Source organism: Pteronotus mesoamericanus, unplaced genomic scaffold (assembly GCF_021234165.1).
Source record: "Pteronotus mesoamericanus isolate MK-2021 breed Mesoamerican mustached bat unplaced genomic scaffold, CSHL_Meso_final contig_557, whole genome shotgun sequence".
In the NCBI taxonomy this organism is placed as follows: domain Eukaryota; kingdom Metazoa; phylum Chordata; class Mammalia; order Chiroptera; family Mormoopidae; genus Pteronotus; species Pteronotus mesoamericanus.
In genome coordinates, this window is record NW_026555200.1 from 6154882 (window position 1) to 6176039 (window position 21158).

Genomic DNA, 21158 nt, shown 5'->3' on the forward strand with positions numbered 1-21158 from the left:
CGACACATGCCTTTCCTGACGGTTAACAACTCTGCTAGCCAGGCCTCAGAAGCAATGAGCAGCACAGTGGAGAAAACACATAGCACTTTAGAGAGGCGGTTTCAACAGGTGCGCCCCAAGAATTCTTAAAACAGGCAATACCTGACTGTTTAGTCAGGGGCACTGGCCTCTTTTCCCTGAGATTGTCAAATAAAAAATGGCAACAGCCCTGGCTGGTATGGCTCAGTGGATTGAGTGCCAACCTGAGAAGCAAGGGGTCGCTGGTTTGGTTCCCAGTCAGGGCCCATGCCTGGCTTGCGGGCCAGGTCCCCAGTAGGGGGCGTGCAAGAGTCAACCACACACGGATGTTTCTCTTCATCTCTTTCTCCCTTTCCCTCTAAAAGTAAATAAATAAAATCTTGAAAAAATGACAACAGTCAACATAACAATGGTCGTTCAGTGTGAATGAATCAAAAGTATATCTTTTTTTGGTCAGATCAGCAAAAAATATTTTTTGTGTGTGCCGCAGAATTTTAGTAATTAGTTTATGTGTGTCATGAGATGAAAAAGGTTGAAAACGAATGTCTTACAGAGTATATAGAACAGACCGTTAGGGGAATAAGGACCGCGCGTCTCATCCTGTGGGGCACGCTCATGCCACTGTCCCCAGGCCAACACGTTTTTTACGCAGGCACCGGAGCGTATTTTGCTTTGTTGACTTAACATAATGCTCATACCATGTTTCCACATTCTTACGTAACTTCCTTAATTAGCCTTTGAAACAATACCTTGTCATAACTGATTCAGCCATTCCCTACTTTATTTTTTTTCCTCCATAGAGATAGTTCTAAAATGAACACCCTTGTTCAAGATTTTACTGACATTTAATACCAGTAGGTGTAATTAGAAGTAATTAAGTTGTATTTCTTTAGAAGTATTTTGTTTGTTTTTCCCCACAAATGAATAATTAGTCCAAATTTGTAAGAGGGAAAGCAAAAATCTCACACACGAGGAGTATGTCGGAGGTCCAGGCAGTCAGGCCCCTCCGGGCTTCCGGGAGGGCCGCTCGTTTCTAGGGACCGATGGCGGTTAGTGTTTTCCCTCCTTGAAGCAACAGGAAAGCTTCCGGTGTGGGGCTTGGTGGAGGTAGAGACGAAATCCATGCTGTATGTGAAACTTATCTTATCACCACATCCAAGGAAAATGTGCTCCTGGGGAAAGTCGCAGGGTCCAGAGGACAAGAGGGTAATAAAGCCACACACGCCCAAGGGAGAAACGGCTGCAGAAACGGGTGCATTGCAGACCCAGGTGTCTCTCACCTGAGCAGGATGGAGATGCCCAGCCCGCCCAGGAAGGGGGTAAGTGCCAAGTCTAGGAAACTGCCTCTGCCTCCATCCCTTTCCCACCAGAAGAGGGGGTGTCTGTTGTGGGGAAGGGGAAGGCACCCCAAATGCTGTGGCTAGGGGAGGCCGGCACAGCCCTGCCTGTCCTGGGGTCACCAGCCCTGGGAGATTCGCGTGGGGACAGCCACTTCCTCAGGCACCCCAGCTCAGGCACAAGAGAGGGAGGCTGCGCCCGGCTCTAAAGAAGCATGGGAAACCGGGTAACGTTGGGGATGCCACCCTTTTGCAACCCCAGCCCTGTCCTTGCCCCACTCCCCAGCCTCTGAAGGTGCCAGGATCCTGCACCTCACCTTCTCAGCAGGGCTGGTTCCGGGCGTGCTCCAGGCCTGCGGGGCTGACTGACGTGTTTTGGGGGCCACACAGCTGATGGTGGGGGTCGGGGTGAGGGTGCAGTTACCAGGCTAGCAGAGGGGCGGGGGTGGCCCGAGGGCTGTGGCTGGTTGATCAGCTGGTTTCTGGGAGTCCTGGGAAGCTCTGACTCAGGCAGCTGGAGACCCTGCCCCGATTCTGCCGCCCCAACCCCAGACTGGGCTGTGGGGCGGGTCCCCCCGAGCCACCCTGTGTCCTGAGGGGGCCATGCACGTTGATCACCTGGGCTTTCCTGCGCACCTGCCCTAGAGGGTAAGACCCGCCTCTGGGGTGCTCCCAGGCCCCTGCTCTGGCTCCCTCCGTCCGCGGCACTCCCCTCCCCCATCCCCTCTCCTTCCCGCACCCCCCCCACCCCCGCCCTGCCCCATCCCGAGGCCCTGCTCGCAGGCTGTTCCCTCTCATCCACTGGGGCGCAGCTCAAAGGCACCTGATAGAGAGGCCTGCTCTGTCCACCCTACTGAACAGGGCCCCTCCTCCCCGCTGGCCTCTATCCTGCTACCTTATTAGTCCACCGTGATGCTGCACCTTTCCCCGAAGCACCCCCTACTCCCCTCCAGGGCCAGGCACTTTGTTGAAGTGTAGATATAACGTCAAGGAGGGCATGGCTGCATGTGAGCAACGAGAAACAGTGCCGTCCACGCCCCCCACGCGGGCCCCCATCTCAGAGCTCCCAGAGCCCCACCCCAGCCAGCCACCGCCCCAGCTTCCCTGGGCATTGCCTGCAGGGCCCTACTTCCGTACTTCAGCCAAGCCTCGGCCCCACCTCCGGAGGTCCAAGGACCAAGCCCCAGAGCCCCTGACCTAGACCTCCTGTTCGCAGAGGCTGCAGCCCACGCTGGTGCTGGCGACCCTGAGCGCGGCCTTTGGCTCAGCCTTCCAGTATGGCTACAACATCGCCGTGGTCAACACGCCGCACAAGGTGAGCCCAAGGGGACCGGGGCGTGGGGACCGGGGCTTGGGGACCGGGGCTGCGGCCGTCCTCCTCAGGGTCCCTCATGGGCTAGTGCCTGATACTCTTGGCTCCCAACGGGCTGCTGTTTCCTAGGTCTTGAAGGCCTTTTACAACGACACCTACTTTGAGCGACATGGGACCTTCATGGCCGAGAAGGACATGCTGCTCCTGTGGTCCTGCACCGTCTCCATGTTCCCTCTGGGCGGCTTGCTGGGGTCGCTGATAGTTGGCCTGCTGGTTGACAGATGCGGCAGGTAAACTGGCGGTGTGCCGTTCTCACGATTCACGTTAGGAAGCCGCCCTGTCTCTTGGTGGTTGTGCATGTGGTGGGGACTTGATGTGACCTTGAAAAGTTAGTCCCCCCCTTGGCCGTAGACATCATGCCCTAAAGCAAGTCCCTGAGCATCCTGGGATTTCTCCCCTTGTCGGCTGCACAGGGACGGCAGTCGCTCCGTCCTCAACCCCGTGGATCCTTTGCGAGCAGGGTTCTTGACGTGGCTTCACCAGGTGCCTTGTCAGCACTTGCTGCAGGTGTTCAATAAAGTCCCCAATAAAGGATGGGGTTTAATCCTGGTCAGGCTCCGAGGTGCAGCAGCTGGGCCACGCCCTGTGTGGCCTCATCAGTGTTGCTGTTCTGGCTGAGTCACTCGCGTGTGCCGGTCTCACATCTCCTTTGAGAACGAACAGTAGCTCGCCGTACTTTGCTCGGCTTGCGCGGGATCCCTAATCTTTGCGCCCAAGCCCTGGCGCTGCGAAGAGGCGCCAGCACCTCGTTCGGAGGACTCTGCAGATAAGGAGGGGAGCCCAGGTCAAGGTCCCCGGGAAGGGAGGGCGCGAGCCAAGGTCTCGGGGCGACTGAGGAATGCCACTCTGTGGAATTCGGTTACACTTGGACTTGATATGCCCAGGCTGGCAGTTTGAAGGCGAGAGGGAAAAGCAAACGAAAAGAACTGTAGCAATTCAGTGTCCGTGCATGGACGCCAATAGCGGCGATTGAAAATCCGTTATTTGGTAAAGGGGGACCAACAAGACCTCTTCTTCTAGATGTTAGGTGAACAGGGAGTTTGCCGCTTGCTGTGCGCTTGAAGAAAGAGACCATTCCGTGTGTGGTAATTAGGCCAAAATCCAGGCTTTTTTGTAGTTCCGACTGTGCTGTTCTCAGCTAGGCCAAGAGCGGCTGGACTGCTCTAGAAGGCCGGCCCAGCCTCCTGGCCTGGACCCACAGTCACAGAACGTGGGACCTCAGAGACGGTCTCCTGGCCACCCTCGTTTGGCAGTTGAGGACCCTGAGCCCGGCCCGGGCGGTGGAGCCAGCCTCGTCCAGAGGGGCCGGGGCAGCCCTGTGGAGGAAGGGTGGGGGGAGAGCCCGGCGGGTGTGGGCTGCCCCGGCGCCTCGGGTCTCGGGGCCGGCTGACCCTCTGCACTCAGCCTGGGCCCTGACGGCCACTTTCTCGGGGCACAGCTGCCCCAGAGAGACAAGGGACACATTCTACTCATCATCCAGTGCTGCCCGCCGGGCGCCTTCATGGGCCACTGCGGCTGCCCCTCAGGAGGGCTTTCTGGTTCCTGCTTAAAGACCCCACCCCTGCTCCTGGCATTGATCGCCCACCCCAGCCCCGACTCAGCACAGGGCTGTCCCCAAAGTCAGCGGAACGTGGGCAAATCACAGCAGCCACGCACAGCTGGGCACCCCCTTCCCCTCACCCTCCACTACTTTCCTCTTTGGCAAAACCCACAGCAAAGTGCAGGTGGGGTGTCAAGACAGCCATTGATGGAAGTCAGCAAGGGGCACAGAGCACCGTCTGGAAGGTGGGGGTGGTCCTGAGGGGCCGGACAGCGAGGCTCTGGTTTTCAGACACCCCCTCCCTCTCGTTCAGGGGCTCAGGGCTTTTCAGCCTGGCAGGGACCTGAGGGACCGGCCAGCCTAGCTCTGCATCCCACCTGGTGAGGGGGTCTCCCGGTCAACGTCTCAGGCCACCTTCACCCAGCCCAGGCTCTGCTGGCATTCCACAAGCGACAGGAAGCTTCCAGCCTGGGGAGGCGGCCGCGCCTTCTTCCTTCCCTACGGTTCTCTGTCCCCTCCAACCATCCACCCAACTCTCCTTCCTGGGATTGGGGTCTGTTGGTCTGAGCTTCCCGTTCTTCCCAGCCCCCAGCCCTCGCGGGCACCTTCCGGCGCCGCGGTAACGGCTGCCTGGAGAACAGGCGTTCCTGTGGGGACAGCTTCTGCCTCCTCAGCCCCCCTGCCCTCCTGGCTCTGCTGTCCTTGCAGAAAGGGGACCCTGCTGATCAATAATGTCTTCGCCATTGTCCCCGCCATCCTGATGGGAGTCAGCAAAGTGGCCAAGGCTTATGAGCTGATCATCGTTTCCCGAGTGGTGTTGGGAGTCTGCGCAGGTACCTGGAGGGGCAGATGAAGCCCCAAGGCCGTGCTTAGGTTTGGGGGGGTGATGGGTCCGAGGTGGACATGCCCAGTGCCACGGGCCAAGGCAGAAGCAGGTCTTCCTCCCCTGCCTGGCCCATGTCCCTTCTGGGGCATCCTCCTGTCTCTGACCCCAGGCCCTTGCTCTCTTCCCCTGGCCCTTAGTTAGCAAAGTCTTCTATCGGGAACGGTCTTCAAAAACAGTAAAAAAAAAAAATACATTTTTGGGTGGCGAGCACACAATAGAGTATAGAGATGCCGTAGTATACGTTTATATAATGTTATTAACCAATGTTACCATAATAAATTTAATTTTAGAACTTTGTTTTTAAAACTCACACTTTTACCTTGAAGGATAAATAACTGATGGGCTTTCCAAGGTGTATTGTGAGGAGGGTGTACAGTGGCCGCTGACGAGGAAGGGCTTTGAGCACAAGGAACATAGAATCGGGGACCTCAGTCAGCAGCGGCGGGGTGGGGGGCGGGTTGCTTAACTGTAGTTGTTTCTTTTGCTTAAAGAGAAAAAAGGTGATAGGAGTGATCTGTGCTCTAGAAAAGTCAGAAAACAGGTCGAAGCAGGTCAAGGCAAAGGGTTGCCTTGAAGTCCCTCTACCCACGCCCCAGGCTCCGCAGCCAGGAAGGAGGGGACATCATTGCCATCACGCACCGCCGGGGGGTGGGGGGCGCCTGGGGGTCTGAGGGTTCTGGGAGGGGCCCTCCTCAATGCAAACTAAGCAGCCCACAGGGCCTGTGCCCACCTCTGGGGGTGAGGCGGGGCGGGGGCTGCGGCCGGGGCCGTCCGTGGCGCCCACACCCCGGGAGGCTTGGGGGCGGTGAGGTGGAGCTGAATGTAACCTCGGGCTCCCGGGCCAGAGGCTGGGGCTGCTTTCCTTCTGCCCTGATTTTTGTTTGGCTGGCACCAGGCATCTCCTACAGTGCCCTGCCCATGTACCTGGGAGAGCTGGCTCCCAAGAACCTCAGGGGCACGCTGGGGACAATGACCGAGGTTTTTGTCATCGTGGGCGTCTTCCTCGCGCAGATCTTCAGCCTGCAGGCCATCCTGGGCAATCCCACAGGTACCGGGGCAAGCCGGGGTCAAAGGGGAGGGGCTGCCGGGCTGCGTGGGTCCATGTGGGGCCCTGTGGGGCGTGGGCGCTGGGTCCCATCCTCGGCTCAGCTGGGCGCGTGCTGCTGGCGGGTCAAGCCCGCTGAGGCCGAGGGGGGCCTGCGTGTTGTGCGGAGCGCAGCATGGTGGACGCGGCGACCCTGAGGAGCATAGCGTGCTGCGTGATGGGGAAGGAGGCCTGGAGGCCGGGCACCGGTCGTACTCACCCTTGGCAGCTCTGCTGCGAGGGGAGGAGGGAAGAGGGAGTCTGGCTGGCAGCCGCCCGAGAAGGGGGTGGGGGGAGAGAGAGACAGAGACAGAGACAGAGACAGAGACAGAGAGACCTCCGGCGGTGCGCACAGGGGGTGCTGGTGTTGGTTTTTTCATTTTACGCATTTTCAAACCGCACTCGTTCCTTGGGGGGCGGGTCTCCGCCTTTGTATTCCCCACAGGCCCCGGAGGGGACCGGGAGCCCCATCGGCGCTCTGCCAAAGAGCGTCCGGCTCGGTGATGCCCACACTGCCCCGTTAGGCACGCCCTCGGGAGGGGCTCGGAGTGGCAGCCCCACCCCCACCCCCCGCGCCACGGTTTGTGTGGTGCTTCATTGACATCACATCATAATCTTTATTTTGTGGGTGAGAAAGCTGAGGCTTAGCAAGGCCAACCGACCCATCCAGGCTCCTCCGCAGCCGGCAGAGCAGGTGTTCCTGTACCCTCAGGACTGCCCACCGAACGCGAACCTTCTGGACGGTGCTCCGGCCCCGCCTCTGGGCAGGCAGACGTTATGTTGCTTCCGGCCATAAAATGAGACTCAAGACGTGGCTTGTTTTCTCTAGGGCTCACACTTTCAAGTCAAATGCTGTTCCTAAGAAAAGCAATGCTTTTCCTGCTAAAGAAATTAATAACCCACCTTTTTAAAATTATACTTATTTTCTCCATTTTTCAATGTGGAATCCCTGTGTGGACGGGCCCTGGGCAGCCAGCCACATCTTGGCAAGAGCTAGGTCCCTGCTGTCCTCGGGCCCCCCCCCGGGGGGCTGGCACATCGTGGGCCAGCAGCCCTGTACGAACAGAGTCAGGACGAGGAGGGCCGACCTGCCGGAGGGAGCCCGGAGCCCCAGGAACCCTGACTGGTTGGCCTCAAGTTCTCCATGTTGGTCCCCGCAGGCTGGCCCGTGCTCTTGGCACTCACGGGGGTCCCCGCCCTGCTGCAGCTCCTGTCTCTGCCCTTCTTCCCCGAGAGCCCGCGGTACACCCTGATCCAGAAAGGCGATGAGGACACAGCGCGACGAGGTATTGGGGGTGCCACCCGCTCCGCCAACACCCTCTCGCCCCTCACTTCCTGCCGCCTCCCACGCCTGCCAAAATGTCCCTCCCCAGCGCCCAAAGCCCAGCACAGGCGGGTGGCGGATGGGGAGCGGGCCTCCAAGAGGCAGGCGCTGACGGGCTAGGGCGGAGGTGTGGCGGGTGCTGGCCAGTCCGTGAGCCCCGGGCGCGGCCCGGCAGAGAGCAGGGACCAGGTCAGAGCCACGGCCGAGTGATGTCGAGAGTTGAGAACTAAGCCAGGGAGGCGTGGTGGGGGTTGGGGACATCAGCCCGTTGTTGGGGTCCTAGCTGGAATGACGAGCACTCCGCACCGGGAAGCCGGTGAGCCTGTGGCCAGAGGTGGCAGAGCAGGTGGGCCCCTGCCTCCCTGAGCCACAGGTAAGTAAGTGCTGTCAGCGACAGACAGCCGCTCTGCTCCCCGCAGCTCTGAGGAAACTGAGGGGCTGGGCCGACGTGGAGGACGAGGTGGAAGAGATGCGCACGGAGGACCAGGCCGAGAGGGCGGAGGGCCGCCTGTCGGTGCTCAACCTGCTCACCTTCCGGCCTCTGCGGTGGCAGCTCATCTCCATCGTCGTGCTCATGGCCGGCCAGCAGCTTTCCGGCATCAACGCGGTACGCAGGGCCGGGAGGGGCGGCCGTGGCCGCGGGGGGCACGGGGTGGGGGTGGTTCGCCCTGCAGTCGGGCTGCGGAGGCGTCAGGCAAGGCCCTCGCTCAGAACTTCCGGTGCCCCTGAAAGCCGTCAGATTCAGTTAGGCCCCGCGAACGTTCACGGAACTACCATGGGCAGTACTGGCATCGGTGTGCATGCTATTGCCAAGTTCAAGGGTGCAGAGTCAAGCTCTGCGTCCGGGGGAATGAGGATGAGACACAGGTGGCTCGTCGGGAGCTGGGGGAAGCCAGAGGCGGAAACCCAGGGCTTCCAGGCCGCGCCCCCAGTCACACAGCCTGTTCTGTTTTCCGGGAGCAAGGCACCCCTGGAAGTAGCTGAAGCAAAACCAGACTTAATTTACAGGAGCAGCTTGGGGTGCAGCTGGGTGTCGGGAGCAGCCTGAGAGCTGGATGTCAGCGGGGAACCTGGGGTCCTCTCCATCTCCCCACGCTGCTCCCCCGTGTGCCTGCCTCACCTTTCTGCTGCGACAGAGCCTTCCCAGTCCCCAAGGGAAGTGTCTCCTGCCCACAGTCCTTCACCTTCTCTGCAGGAGACTGGCTGGCCATGAGAGGCTGCAGGTCTCCGGGCACCAAGCTCAGGCTTCCAGGGGAGGGGCTAGTGGGCGCAGCTGGGTCAGGAGCCACCTTGGACCCGCACGGCCTCGACTGCTGGTGGCATCGCTTTCCGTGATCCTGGCTCTCTGGCTGTAACTGATCTATTGATGGTGTGGCAGGAAGAGCAGAGATCTGAAAAAACAGGGTGGGGGTGGAGGGATGGCTTCCAGAGACCTCAGTGGTTGATGGATAATCCCGGTACTAACGGAAAGTGTCAGGACAAGGTGGCACTTGGGGATGTTGGACAAGGGACGCTGAGAGTGGAAACAGCCCTGGTAGGTGCCACCGAACGGGCAACAGTCCGCAGTCCGCGTGGCTTGTGGAAGGGCTGTGGGCGCCCACATCCGTGGGGCTGGGCCGAGACAGGAGCTGAGCAAGAGGTGAGGCGTCGCTCCAAGGGGCCTGAGGTCCTAGACAAACCAAGTGGCAGAGGCAGCAATCTAAGGGGCGTCTGGTCCAGACCCCATTTCCCAGACGCAGAGGCCGGGGCTCAGACAGGAGAAGCACTCCAATCGCCTGGGATTCCGGGTGGAGCCAGCGCGCCCCACTCTGCCAGCCCCACGTCGCAGCTCTCTTCCCTCCGCCAGCTGCCTCCTTCCTGTCCTGGGGCCCCCTGGCCTTCCCGGACTGTCTGCTGTAGGGTGGGGAACGTTAGGCCAGCGGCCTCCCCCTCGAACCCATCCTCTCAGCCCCTGGGCTTTTGCTTTAGATCAATTACTACGCGGACATGATCTATGCATCGGCGGGCGTGGAGGCCGCTCACTCCCAGTACGTGACTGTGGGCGCTGGCGTGGTCAACATCGTGATGACCGTCATCTCGGTGAGCGATCTGGCATATCCTTTCCACCCAGGGGGTGGGGTGCCCAAGCAGGTGCCCTGCGGGCAGACAGGAGCCCCGCAGGGCGCACCGAGGGGCACGGACTTCGGGGCGCGCACACAAGCTTCTCCGTCTGTGAAATGGTCGTGGTGATCGCAGTGCCCTGTGGCTCAGGGAAGGGGTGTTTGCTGTTTATTTGTTACTTATTCGTATTTCCCTCAGAGCCAGTGTGAGCCTCAGTCAGGCGGGAGGGAGAGGTGACAGGGAACAGCAGCGGAGGGCGATGTGAGGGGCCGGGCGGGGGTGGGGCCAGGTCTCACCCTTCCCCCAGCTGAGGCCCCTGGGCAGACCCTTTCTCCACCCTCAGAGCCCCCTCCTCTAGGCTCCACTGTCACCTCCGGGACCCTTGTCCCCATCACTGTACCTGGAGAACCCAGTGCAGAACTCAGGACCCTCCTCCCTTCCTGGGAGCAGCGACTGGGTGCTGGGCGTAGGCAGGAAGTTGGCCTAGCGTCCCTAACCGTTGTGGACGGTGTCTGCTGTCAGCGCTGCCCCTCTCGGGCCTCACTGCAGGGGAGCGGCCGTCTGGTCTGCAGGGTGGCTGGGAGGATTGGAGAGACGCGCAGGCAGTGACCGTCCAGGGCCTGCCTCTGAGTTGGCCCCCAGCGTGGCCCGTTGCTGGCGCTGGCGGCGGGGAAGGTGTAGAACCGGGCACGCTGTTAGAACTGGGAGAAGCGAGGGAACACCAGCCAGAAGGAGCGTGGCCCGTGTTTGGAATATTCAAGAGGGTACAGACTGAGAGAGAGGTGCGGGCCTAACAAGAGGTAAAAGAAGGGCCTGGGATGGCTGGGCCCCTCCCAATGCGGGGGTCAGATGCCAGGTGATCATGATGAGGATGAGGGAGCGGCAGGTAGGGGGGCTATTTTAAAAGGTAGGTTTTGTTATCATTCAGGCATGGGGATGCCAACGTATCAGTCAACGATTGCCTTTGAAGAGATAGTTTCTCACTCCCAGATCCAAACTGTGAGAGGACAGAGGGAGGGAGGGGCAGGCCCCGCCACCCACTTAGCCACATGGGGAAGCCCTGGGGTCAGCCAGGAGGCAGAGGGGCGGGGGAACATGGGCAAGAGCCTTTCCTGTGGTTTCCGGGGGGACGGACCAGGCGAGGCTTGGGGAGCAAACTGGGGACCGGCCAGTTTGAGTAGCCGCAGCGGTTCTGGGGTGCGGGGGTGGCCCTGGGCTGCCTGGCACCTACGCTGGGGCATCAGGGGCTTGAGGTCCTGAGTGTGAGGCCCCCGGAGGAGGAGGGTGGCGGGTGGGCCTGCATGGGCTGGTTTCATGTGAAAGGCACATTCGCAGGCGGTTTGTCTGCTGCCTCCGGAAATTGCTAACCTTTGTAGGGACAGCCTTCCAGGGGTCAGCGGGACCCCACGGTGTCAAAGCGTCGAATCCAGAAACTAGAACATGTAGGGCAGGGCACTAAGGGAGGGGCTGGAGGGGGAGTGGTGGCACCAGTCCAAGGATTCGGGGCGCCCCCTGGGCCACGGAGTCACCCCACTGTCCTCCCTTCCACTCCAGGCTGGCACCGTCGAGTGCCTGGGGAGACGGCGCCTCCTGCTGGTCGGCTACAGCATCTGCGGCTCGGCCTGCCTCACACTGACGCTGGCGCTGCTCTTCCAGGTCGGACCTCACTTCCCTGCCCTGGGGATGGGATGGGACGGGGACCGGGGACCGGGAACCCAGAGCACGCAGCGGGGTGGGAGGTCTCAGACCCAGCACCCGTAGCCCAGGATGCATCTCAGCCGTGCCCACCCCCACACCCCCTTCCATGCAAATATGTTGTGACGCCCGGTCCTGCAGGGATGTTCATGGGCGACTTCACTCATCTGCACACAGACATGCAAATAAATCACTGAATGCAGTGCCCTAACCATAACATAAAGGAGAATTTACAATTAAACATGTTTCGATATGAAAAGGCTTGGGCCCAGCTGCACTAGAGAGTGCGCACCCATGCGGAACCGGAGTAGCTTTCAGGGAACGATGGTCATTCCGTTTCAGGAGAAGAAGAAAGTGAGAACAGTCCCGTGGACCACAGAGCAAACTCGTGTGTTGGGATAAGTAGTAACGATGGACCAAACGTCCTCGTGTGTGTTAAGAGAAAGAGGGAAATAAGCTTAACTGAGGCAGAGAGGACACACGAGGCCGAGGACAAGGTTAGGACTGGTCTGATTTATAAAGGTGCTGTTAAAATAGCCACCGCGGTTTCAAAATGGAGCGGGAAGTCTACCGCACGTCAAGGTCTATGCAGTCCCCAACACTGAACGTGTCTTGGAGAGCCGGTCAGAATGAAGCGGGAAAAGAAACGAATAGGAGACGCTACAAAGGAATTGGGAAGCGAGCAGTTGGGTTAAAGTAAGCTTGAAACTCAGTAGGCCGCTCAGAGAGGAAATACATCATTTTAATTTGTCATTGTCCCAAGCATGTATGTATGACGTGTGTTACAAAAAATTCGAAAATACTTAGGCTGGCCAGAACACAAAGAATTCTGAAAACAGCCAGAGAGTGCGGCTCCCTCTTTGCCGCTCTCGCTTGTGCAGACAGAAACCCTTTACGCGCAGCGCGCAGAGGCGAGCTTGCAAAGGGGTCGCTCTGTGATCGGAGGCAGGGCTCCCTCCTGTGCCGCCCTCTCCAGGCCGCCCACCGGGCGGACTTCCTCCTCAATGGCAGGTGGAGCCAGAGACCTGCAGGTGGGTGAAGGGGACAGAAGGGGGACCAGGGGAGGAGCAGGCACACTAGATGGGGGGCGGCGCTGAGGCTGGTGAGGAAACTGCCAGTTACATTCCTGTTTCGGTGTAATTAGTTTTCCTTTCAAAGACCTTTTTTTTTTCCCCCTAAATTTTGAAACTATCTGACTTTTTACATTGACTGAACGCAGGCAAATGAAAAGAGGCAAATAAAACCCAACAGAGGTCGCTGTTAGTTGCATTTTGGAAGCCTCAGCTGTTAGTTACATTTTGGAAGCCTCAGGGCCTCCCCAGCCCGTCTTTTCCCCTTTCCCTCTCTGGGCAGCCCGTGGGCTCCGCCTGCGAACACCGCCCGCACCCCCGAGTTGTCTCTGCTGAAATGCCATTCAGAGCTTGTCACTGCTCCGCTCAGAAGCCTGGCTGGCTCTTCGTGCTACGTCACCCCGTGTTGCGGGAGGCTCTCTCCCCGCTCCTCTTCCGCCTGGCGGCTTGCAGGCAGGGCCGTGGAAGGAGGCGTTCCTGGCGCACCCCCACCGCGTGAGCTGTGCCGGCTCCTCCCCCGCACCGTTTTTCATAATTGGAGTGAAATAGCGTCCTGCGCCGTTAGGTTGGTTGATGTCTGTTCGCCTGGTGTTGTGCTGGCTGTTGTCCTGGCTGTGGGGACCTCAGATGGCCTACCAGCTCTCCTGGCGTCTAGAAGGGTTCTCCTCAGCTAGTGTGGAGCTGGGTCCCAGCGCCGTCCCCACCGGCTGTCTGACCTGGGCTGTTGCTTGACCTCTGAGGGCCCGAGGGTCTCCGGTCTGTGCTCCAGCTCTCTGCGCCCTGAGTCCGCGTCGGTAGGATCGAAACAGTAACATCCTTGCTCACGGGCGTCACGGAGGTTGACGGGCCAACATCAGGGACGGGCAGAGAGCCGGGCGGTCAGTGCCCCTGCTGTGGCCTCCTCCCAGCGAGGCAAGGCTGGCAGGAGCCCTCTGGGAACTCGAGTGCTCGGTGCCAGTCCCTGGCCTCATCTTCCTCCCGCTCTTGCCCTCAGAGCCCGGGAGGCCCACGTGGGGGCTCGGATGTCCAGGTGTGGCTCCTTCCCGCGGCAGGAAGGGTGGCCTGGGCGCAGGCAGCCTCTCTGCGGGCGGGGCCCCAGCCTCAGCTCTCAGGGGTCCCAGGCCAGGCCCTGCCAGGCACCGACGGCCCCGCCTCTCCCACAGAGCAAGGTCCCGGAGCTGTCCTACCTCAGTGTCATCTGTGTCTTCGCCTACATCTCGGGACATTCCATTGGGCCCAGTGAGTACCTGTGTGCACGCGCCCCAGCCTCGCAGGGATAGTGTCACCCCGGGGGCTCCGTAAATGTCTGTTGAATTGGCGGATGTCCTTGACGCGTGCCGCCCTGATGCTCACTGTGCCTGTTCCTCTGTTCCTGTCCAACCCCCCGACACTCAGAGGCCAAGTTCGGTGGGTAGTGGAGCCTCGGTTCTTGCACCTCACTCATTCCTGAAGGCTGTTCGAAAGCTGAGTTGTTGGATTAACTGTTCCTTTTCCTTAAAGGCGATTCCAGTTCACCTTCCTTCACTCAACAAGCATTTACTAAGTGCCACCCAGTGCCCGGGCCAAGCCAGCGCCCCGTCCCCCAGTCCCTGTGGTTCCCGGGGACGTCCAGCCTCAGGTCCAGCCCCCCACATGGAGCTGAGCCCCTGCAGAGGGAGCTCGTGCCGGCCAGTCCCCACTGGGGGCACCTGGGGCCATGTCCGAACCCTCCCTGTGCCTCTGTAGCCCCCAAGCACACCCCCCGCCCGAGGCTCAGTTGTCTTTGGTCCCCTGGCCCCCAGCCTCGTTCCCTGATTGGCTTATTCCCACGTCCACATGCCGGCAGCCCCGGCCTTCACCTGGGCCCACCTCTCAGTCCACTCCCGGCTCCAGGCTTCCTTCCTCTCTGTGTCCTTCTGGGAATCAGACCCCGTTCTCACTGCCTGGGGAAGGGCCCCTCTGATTCCTAAGACCGGAATATTCCCTGCAGAGTCTGGGTTTTGAAAGCTGTTCACAAACCAAAATACTCATCCATTCAACCCACGTGAGTGGGTTGCCCACTTAGTCTGTGCGGTGCCAGGCCCTGGGGTCCCCGCTGTGGACAGTGGGGGGGGGGGCACAGCTGTGGATGGTGCTGGCACAGCTGTGTCGAAGGATATGTAAGTGGGACTTTCGGTTTGCGCCCCAAATGTGGAGGCAGGAGGGCCCAGCAGGAAATGGGCCGGCGCGGGCTGGAGACCTGGGTTCCAGGCCGCTCTGCCCCTTCCTGCCTCCGCCGCCCGGGGCAAGCTCGTCCGAGCCTCCGGCTCCTGTCTGAAGAACGTGGGCAGTCGGAGGAGCTGGCAGGTGGGGGCGCAGGTCCCGCCCTGATGTGGCGAGTGGGCTGGGTCCCCTAGAGGGTCGGAGGGAGGCAGGGCAGGGCGGGGGCGGTGCCGCCCTCGCCCGCTGAAGAGGCCCCTCCCTGGAGTGTGGGAGTTTCTCGCCTGAGGCCCAAAGGCAGCCCATCCGGGGCCCTGCCACCCTCCCCATCACTGTCCTCTGAGACCGTGCATTTCCCACGTGGCCCCATCACCCCCAGGGGCTGGAAATTAGCTGGGAGGATAGTCTTCTTTTTCTGTGTAAAGCCATAGATAGACTTACAGTAAATAAACAGATATACAGTGTATCTGTGGCATTAAAAATTTTTTTATAAGGGATGGTGATTAGGAAAAAGTGGTCTTTAGACACCTTAGGCACGTCTCCTTCAGGAAAAAAGGCAGAGAATCAGGCCCAAGACAAGGTGCCTGCCGTTGCCCAGACCTACCACACGCGGGCCCCACTGCCCAGCCAGAGGGGCTCGTGGAGCTCTACTGAGAATTTCAAAACCACACCAGCGCCCGGAGAGAGTGGATTCAGGGTGACCTTGAGGCCCTTGGAGGGCCGTTGTCCTCCGCCTGCTCCGCGGAGCCGTGGGTGTGCCCAGGAGGCGCCAGAATGGAGAGGACCGCGGGACGCCGGCTGAGGGGTGTCAGCGTCCTCCCTTGGGCGTCTGGGGCAGCGGCGATTGGAGGGCCGGGGCTGGGACCCGGGCCCTCGGAGCCCCGCCCCGCCCCGCCCCACCGGTCCTGTGCTCTCTGCCCTCAAGGTCCCGTCCCCTCCGTGGTGCGGACCGAGATCTTCCTGCAGTCCTCCCGGCCGGCCGCCTTCATGGTGGACGGGGCTGTGCACTGGCTCACCAACTTCATCGTGGGCTTCGTCTTCCCCTCCATCCAGGTGAGTGGGGCCCCGCAGGGATCACGGTGGGCCGCCCTCGCCCCTGCCCTGTCCCACCCTGCACTCCCCCGGGGCCGGGGAGCTTCGGGAAGTGAGTACAGTTCCTTCTACCAAGAACATCTGCTACTTCGACACGGGGAGGCTCGCAGGCACTTGGAGGTCCAGAGAACACACGGGGTGCCACATCGGCCATACTCTGGGAATGTGCCGTTTCCATTACTGGCGGGAGCCCCCAACTCCAAGGGTGAAGGGCTCATTTTCAGGGGCGCTGGTCTGCCAGGGCCACAGGCAATGCAAAGCATGCTGGAGCCAGGGTGAGGGAACACATTTCGTGGCCACCGCCTTCCTGTTTCTGAAGGTGTGCAACCCAGCACCACGTTCTCCACACCAGGGGCATCAGGACACTGCGTCCCTATTGTAAAAGGCTAGGGGTTCCTTGGGACGGGAGGGGGCCCGATTTCCTAGCTATGTCACTCCTCTGGGAGCAAAACTAAAACCGGCCACCGAGAACCTCCTTAGGACGCACGAAGGCCCGCCCAGAGCTGCCCGGCATTTCTTCCCCCGCCCCTCCCCTTTCCCTGTCTCTTGGCCCAGGACGCCATCGGGGCCTACAGCTTCATCGTGTTTGCCAGCATCTGCCTCTTCACTGCTGTTTACGTCCACGTGGTGATTCCCGAGACCAAGGGCCGAACGTTTGTGGAGATAAACCGGATTTTTGCCAAGAGAAACCAAGTGGAGATTCCAGAGAACAAAGAAGAAATTGCAGGTGCAGAGCCTCCTGTACCATCTCTACCTGCCAAGGAAACTTCCTTTTAATGGCTCTGCCTGTCCCCAGGTGCCACATCAAGGCTTCCTTCTCTGAGAAAAAGACTTCCTGCCCCAGGCCTCAAGGGAGGGCCTCATCTCTGAGCTTTTTTGTGCCCCCGGTGGCCAGCGGGAGGCTTTGGAAAGATTAGTCCCTGATTTAGTCCCTGAAACGTGGTTAACTTTCAGCGCTAACCACTGGGCCTCAGGCCTCAGGAGGATGGGCAGGTCCCTGACCTTTGATTGGCAGGACTCGATTCTCTGACTCCACATTAGCACCACAACTCAAATGACGTATGGATGTACTTTCAAGTTCAGCTGTTGCTATGGGGCCGGAATCCCGATCAGTGTGTTGGTGTGAGAGTGAAAGGGATGGAGGTCAGGGCCCTGGGGTCCACTGCCCACCCACGGAGGCTGCCACCCCCGCTCCAGGGCTGTGGGCTGCGCATATCCTGGTCAGTGTCACAGCCGGTGGGGGCCGCTGGGCAAGAGGTCAGAGTGTTCCTGGGGCTGTTTAGGAAAAAGCCCTCCCTGGGCTGGTCAGGTGATATCTGCTCTGGAAGCAGGAGAGCACTGTAGCGAAACACGAAGTACCAAAGCTCACTCAGAAGGACGTGGAGAACCTGCCTAATCCTACATCAACGGAAGAAATTGAATTTGTAGTGGAAAACCTCCCCACAAAGAAAACTCCCGGCCCAAATGAGTTCACTGGTGAATTCTACCAAACATTTAAGGAAGAACCAATTTGACACAAACCATTCCAGAAAATTAATTAGGAAGGAATACTTCTCAGCACATTGTATGAAGCCATCATTGTTGTGATTCCAAAACCAAACTAGACGTTACAAGAAAACTAGAGCCCAGTACCCCTGATGAACATAGATGAAAAAGTAATTAGCCAAACTTTAGCAAATAGAATACAATAATGTAAAGATAATGTATATCTTGACCAAGGGGGACTTAGTCTAGGGATGCAAGGTTGGCTTAATCCTTCCCAAATTTATCTATAGATTCAACACAATTACAATAAAAATTCCAGCAGGCCTTTTTTTGGGGGGGAGGGGAGAAATTGACACGTCAATTTTACAATTTACTACCACATATAATGCGCTCCCATGTATATAACATGCACTCATGTTTTAGGCCCAAACTTTCAGGGAAAAAAAATCTTTCATTTTAAATTTTTAATTCAATTTTTTATTTATTTATATTTAGAAACAAAACCAATTATTGTATTCCAGGGTATTATTTTGTATACAGATATTGTTATTGCTTTCTAGAATTACACTTTTAACACATAAACATAAATAAAAGAATTAAAAACATTTATACAGCCCTAGCTGGTGTGGTTCAGTGGTTCAGTGGATCGAGTGCGGGCCTGTGAACCAGAGGGTCGCTGGTTCAATTCTCAGTGTAGGGCACATGTCTGGGTTGCAGGCCAGGCCCCCAGTAGGGGGCGTGCAAGATGCAGCCGCACATTGATGTTTCTCTCCCTTTCTCCCTCCCTTCCCTTCTCTAAAAATAAATAAGATCTTTTTTTAAAAGTTTGAGATTTAAAAATGAAAAAAATAAAATAAAATAAAAACATTTATATAGATATAGAATTAGTACCACCCATGTATAATGTGCATTCTATCTTTCTCTCAAAAATTTGGGCAAAAAAGTGTGCATTATACATGGCAAAGTACCATACGTGGAAATGTAAATAACCTAGAATAACCAAAACTGTGAGAAAGATGGAGTTGGAAGACTTCTTAATGTCAACAGTCATTATAAAGCAACAGTTTTCAAAACAGTATGGTATAGCAGCTAGATCAATGAAACACAATAAAGAATCCAGAAGTGAACACACACACAACTGATTTTTGACAAAAGCAGTCGCGTGGTGACAGCAGAGCATTTCCCACAAACGTACTGGGGTAATTGTATCCATATGTGGAAAAAAGAACTTTTATCCATAACTCAAAATGGATCATAGACCTAAATTAAAACTTTATAAAACTTCGAGAATGGAACATAGGAGATATTTGTGAGCATGGCCTACACAAAAACAACAGTAAAAGCACAATCCACAAAAGAAAATATTGATAAATGGGACTTTGACACAAGTAAGAACTTCTGCTATTTGTAAGGCACTGTTATGAGAATAAAAAAACAAGCCACCGGCGGGCACATATGCATGCAAATCAGGTATCGGAGAAAGACTTGTACCTAGATGAATAAATGTGTAATGTGTAAGGAACTGTCAGAACTCAATGGTAAGAAAACAAACAACTCAAGTTTAAAAACGGGCAAGAGTTGAACAGAGACGTCACCGAAGAAGACATGATGGTAAATAAGCACATGAAAAGATGCTCAATAGTATTAGCACTTAGGGAAATAGCAATTAAAGCCACAATACGATACCACTACACACCCGTTAGAGTGCCTAAAATTAAAAAGACTGACTACACCAAATGTTGACAAGGATGTGGAGAAACTAGAACTCGCATATACCACGGGTAGGAATGTAAAATGGTACAACCACTTTCAAAAACAGTTTTCTAGTCTCTCAAAAATTAAACATCTGCCGTATGATCCAGCCTTCCACTCCTGAGTATTTACCCAAAGGCATTAATGCACATGCCTGTACAAAGGCTTCCACGTAACTGTTCATAGCAATGTTTGTAACAGACTGAAACTGGACACAATACGAAAGTACATCCCCAGGTGAGTGAATAAACGAACTGTGGTCGATCCACACAATAGCAGGGAACTCAGCAACACAGAGGTGCAAATGATTGGCACATGCGACGTCAGGCATGAACCTCAAGGCAACTCTGCTCAGTGAAACAAGCCAGACCAAAGAATACATACCGTGTTATTTTAATTATATAAAATTGAAAAAGTGCCCACTAATCGATAGTGGCAGAAAATGGATCAGCAGTTACTGGGGGAAACTTTTGGAACGATGGGTTTACTATCTTCATTGTGGTGACAGTATGGAAGCATACATATGTCAAAACACCAAATTGTACGTTTTAAATAAGAAAAGAAATGATTAATAAAAATATTTTAAATTTCACGTCGGCAGACTGCACCGTCGCTCGGTGGCTGTGCACGAGGTGGACGTGGTGCAACCTGGGAAATCACGACCTGAAGTCAAGTCCCCGCTTGGCCATAGACATCATGCCCTAAAGCAAGTCCCTGAGCATCCTGGGATTTCTCCCCTTGTCGGCTGCACAGGGACAGTAGTCGCTCCGTCCTCAACCTCGTGGGCCCTTTGCGAGCAGGGTTCTTGACGTGGCTTCACCGGGTGCCTTGTCAGCACTTGCTGCAGGTGTTCAATAAAGGCCTCTTGATGGGGTTTAATCCTGGCCAGGTGACCCGTGGCTCCAAGGTGCAGCAGCTGCAGCCTCGCCCTGTGTGGCCTCGTCAGTGTTGCTGTTCTGACTGAGTCACTCGCGTGTGCCGGTCTCACATCTCCTTTGAGAACGAACAGTAGCTCGCCGTACTTTGCTCGGCTTGCGCGGGATCCCTAATCTTTGCGCCCAAGCCCTGGCGCTGCGAAGAGGCGCCAGCACCTCGTTCGGAGGACTCTGCAGATAAGGAGGGGAGCCCAGGTCAAGGTCCCCGGGAAGGGAGGGCGCGAGCCAAGGTCTCGGGGCGACTGAGGAATGCCACTCTGTGGAATTCGGTTACACTTGGACTTGATATGCCCAGGCTGGCAGTTTGAAGGCGAGAGGGAAAAGCAAACGAAAAGAACTGTAGCAATTCAGTGTCCGTGCATGGACGCCAATAGCGGCGATTGAAAATCCGTTATTTGGTAAAGGGGGACCAACAAGACCTCTTCTTCTAGATGTTAGATGAACAGGGAGTTTGCCGCTTGCTGTGCGCTTGAAGAAAGAGACCATTCAGTGTGTGGTAATTATGCCAAAATCCAGGCTTTTTTGTAGTTCCGACTGTGCTCTTCTCAGCTAGGCCAAGAGCGGCTGGACTGCTCTAGAAGGCCGGCCCAGCCTCCTGGCCTGGACCCACAGTCACAGAACGTGGGACCTCAGAGACGGTCTCCTGGCCACCCTCGTTTGGCAGATGAGGACCCGGAGCCCGGCCCGGGCGGTGGAGCCGGCCTTGTCCTGAGGGGCCGGGGCCGCCTGGAGCTTTTCGGCTCCTGGTGTTCAGGGAGGGCTGGGGGAGGGGCCTCAGGGCAGGCTAAGTCCCCATCCGGCCTGAGCTCTGATGAGCAGCCCCCTAGGAAGGGAAAGTGGCTCGGGGTACGGGGTCAGATGTCCACGGTGAAACCCGCTCAGCAGAGATCACCTTTAGCCTCTCCCCCACCTCCTGGCCACAGAGCTTCCCAGGTTGGCTGTCTGGACCTGTTTTTCAGATATTCCCTCATAAGATCCTGAATTTCGGTTGAAAAGGACCTTAATTAGCTGTTTCTTAATCCCTGTTCCCAGTTGGAATCCCTTGTTCAACAATCCTACAGTTATCAGGCCTCTGCTTGAATGCCTCCATTGACGGGCAGCTCATCACCCCGCCCACCCAGCCAGCCCACCGCTGCACAGACTCTAGAACCACACTCCCTGGCTCAGAACCCTGGCCCTGCACTTTGGTAAGTTGTCTGTCTCATTTTCCCCTCTGAGAATGGGAATAATGAGCCTATTTTCATGTACCTCGTAGGACTGTAGAAGGGGTCACACGTGTCAGTGTACGTG

The 21158-nt window shown here is 57.2% G+C and overlaps 1 protein-coding gene across 1 annotated transcript; it reads left to right on the top strand.

The window, feature by feature from the left end:
* The first annotated feature begins 1307 nt into the window (after positions 1–1307).
* Positions 1308–16473, top strand: SLC2A7 (solute carrier family 2 member 7). Its single transcript, XM_054579654.1, has 12 exons — positions 1308–1337; positions 2572–2670; positions 2797–2957; positions 4976–5100; positions 6049–6201; positions 7398–7523; positions 7981–8168; positions 9530–9640; positions 11216–11317; positions 13590–13665; positions 15530–15657; positions 16252–16473. The coding sequence occupies exons 1-12, from the start codon at positions 1308–1310 to the stop codon at positions 16471–16473; spliced, it is 1521 nt and encodes a 506-aa protein (XP_054435629.1).
* The last annotated feature ends 4685 nt before the right edge of the window (positions 16474–21158 follow it).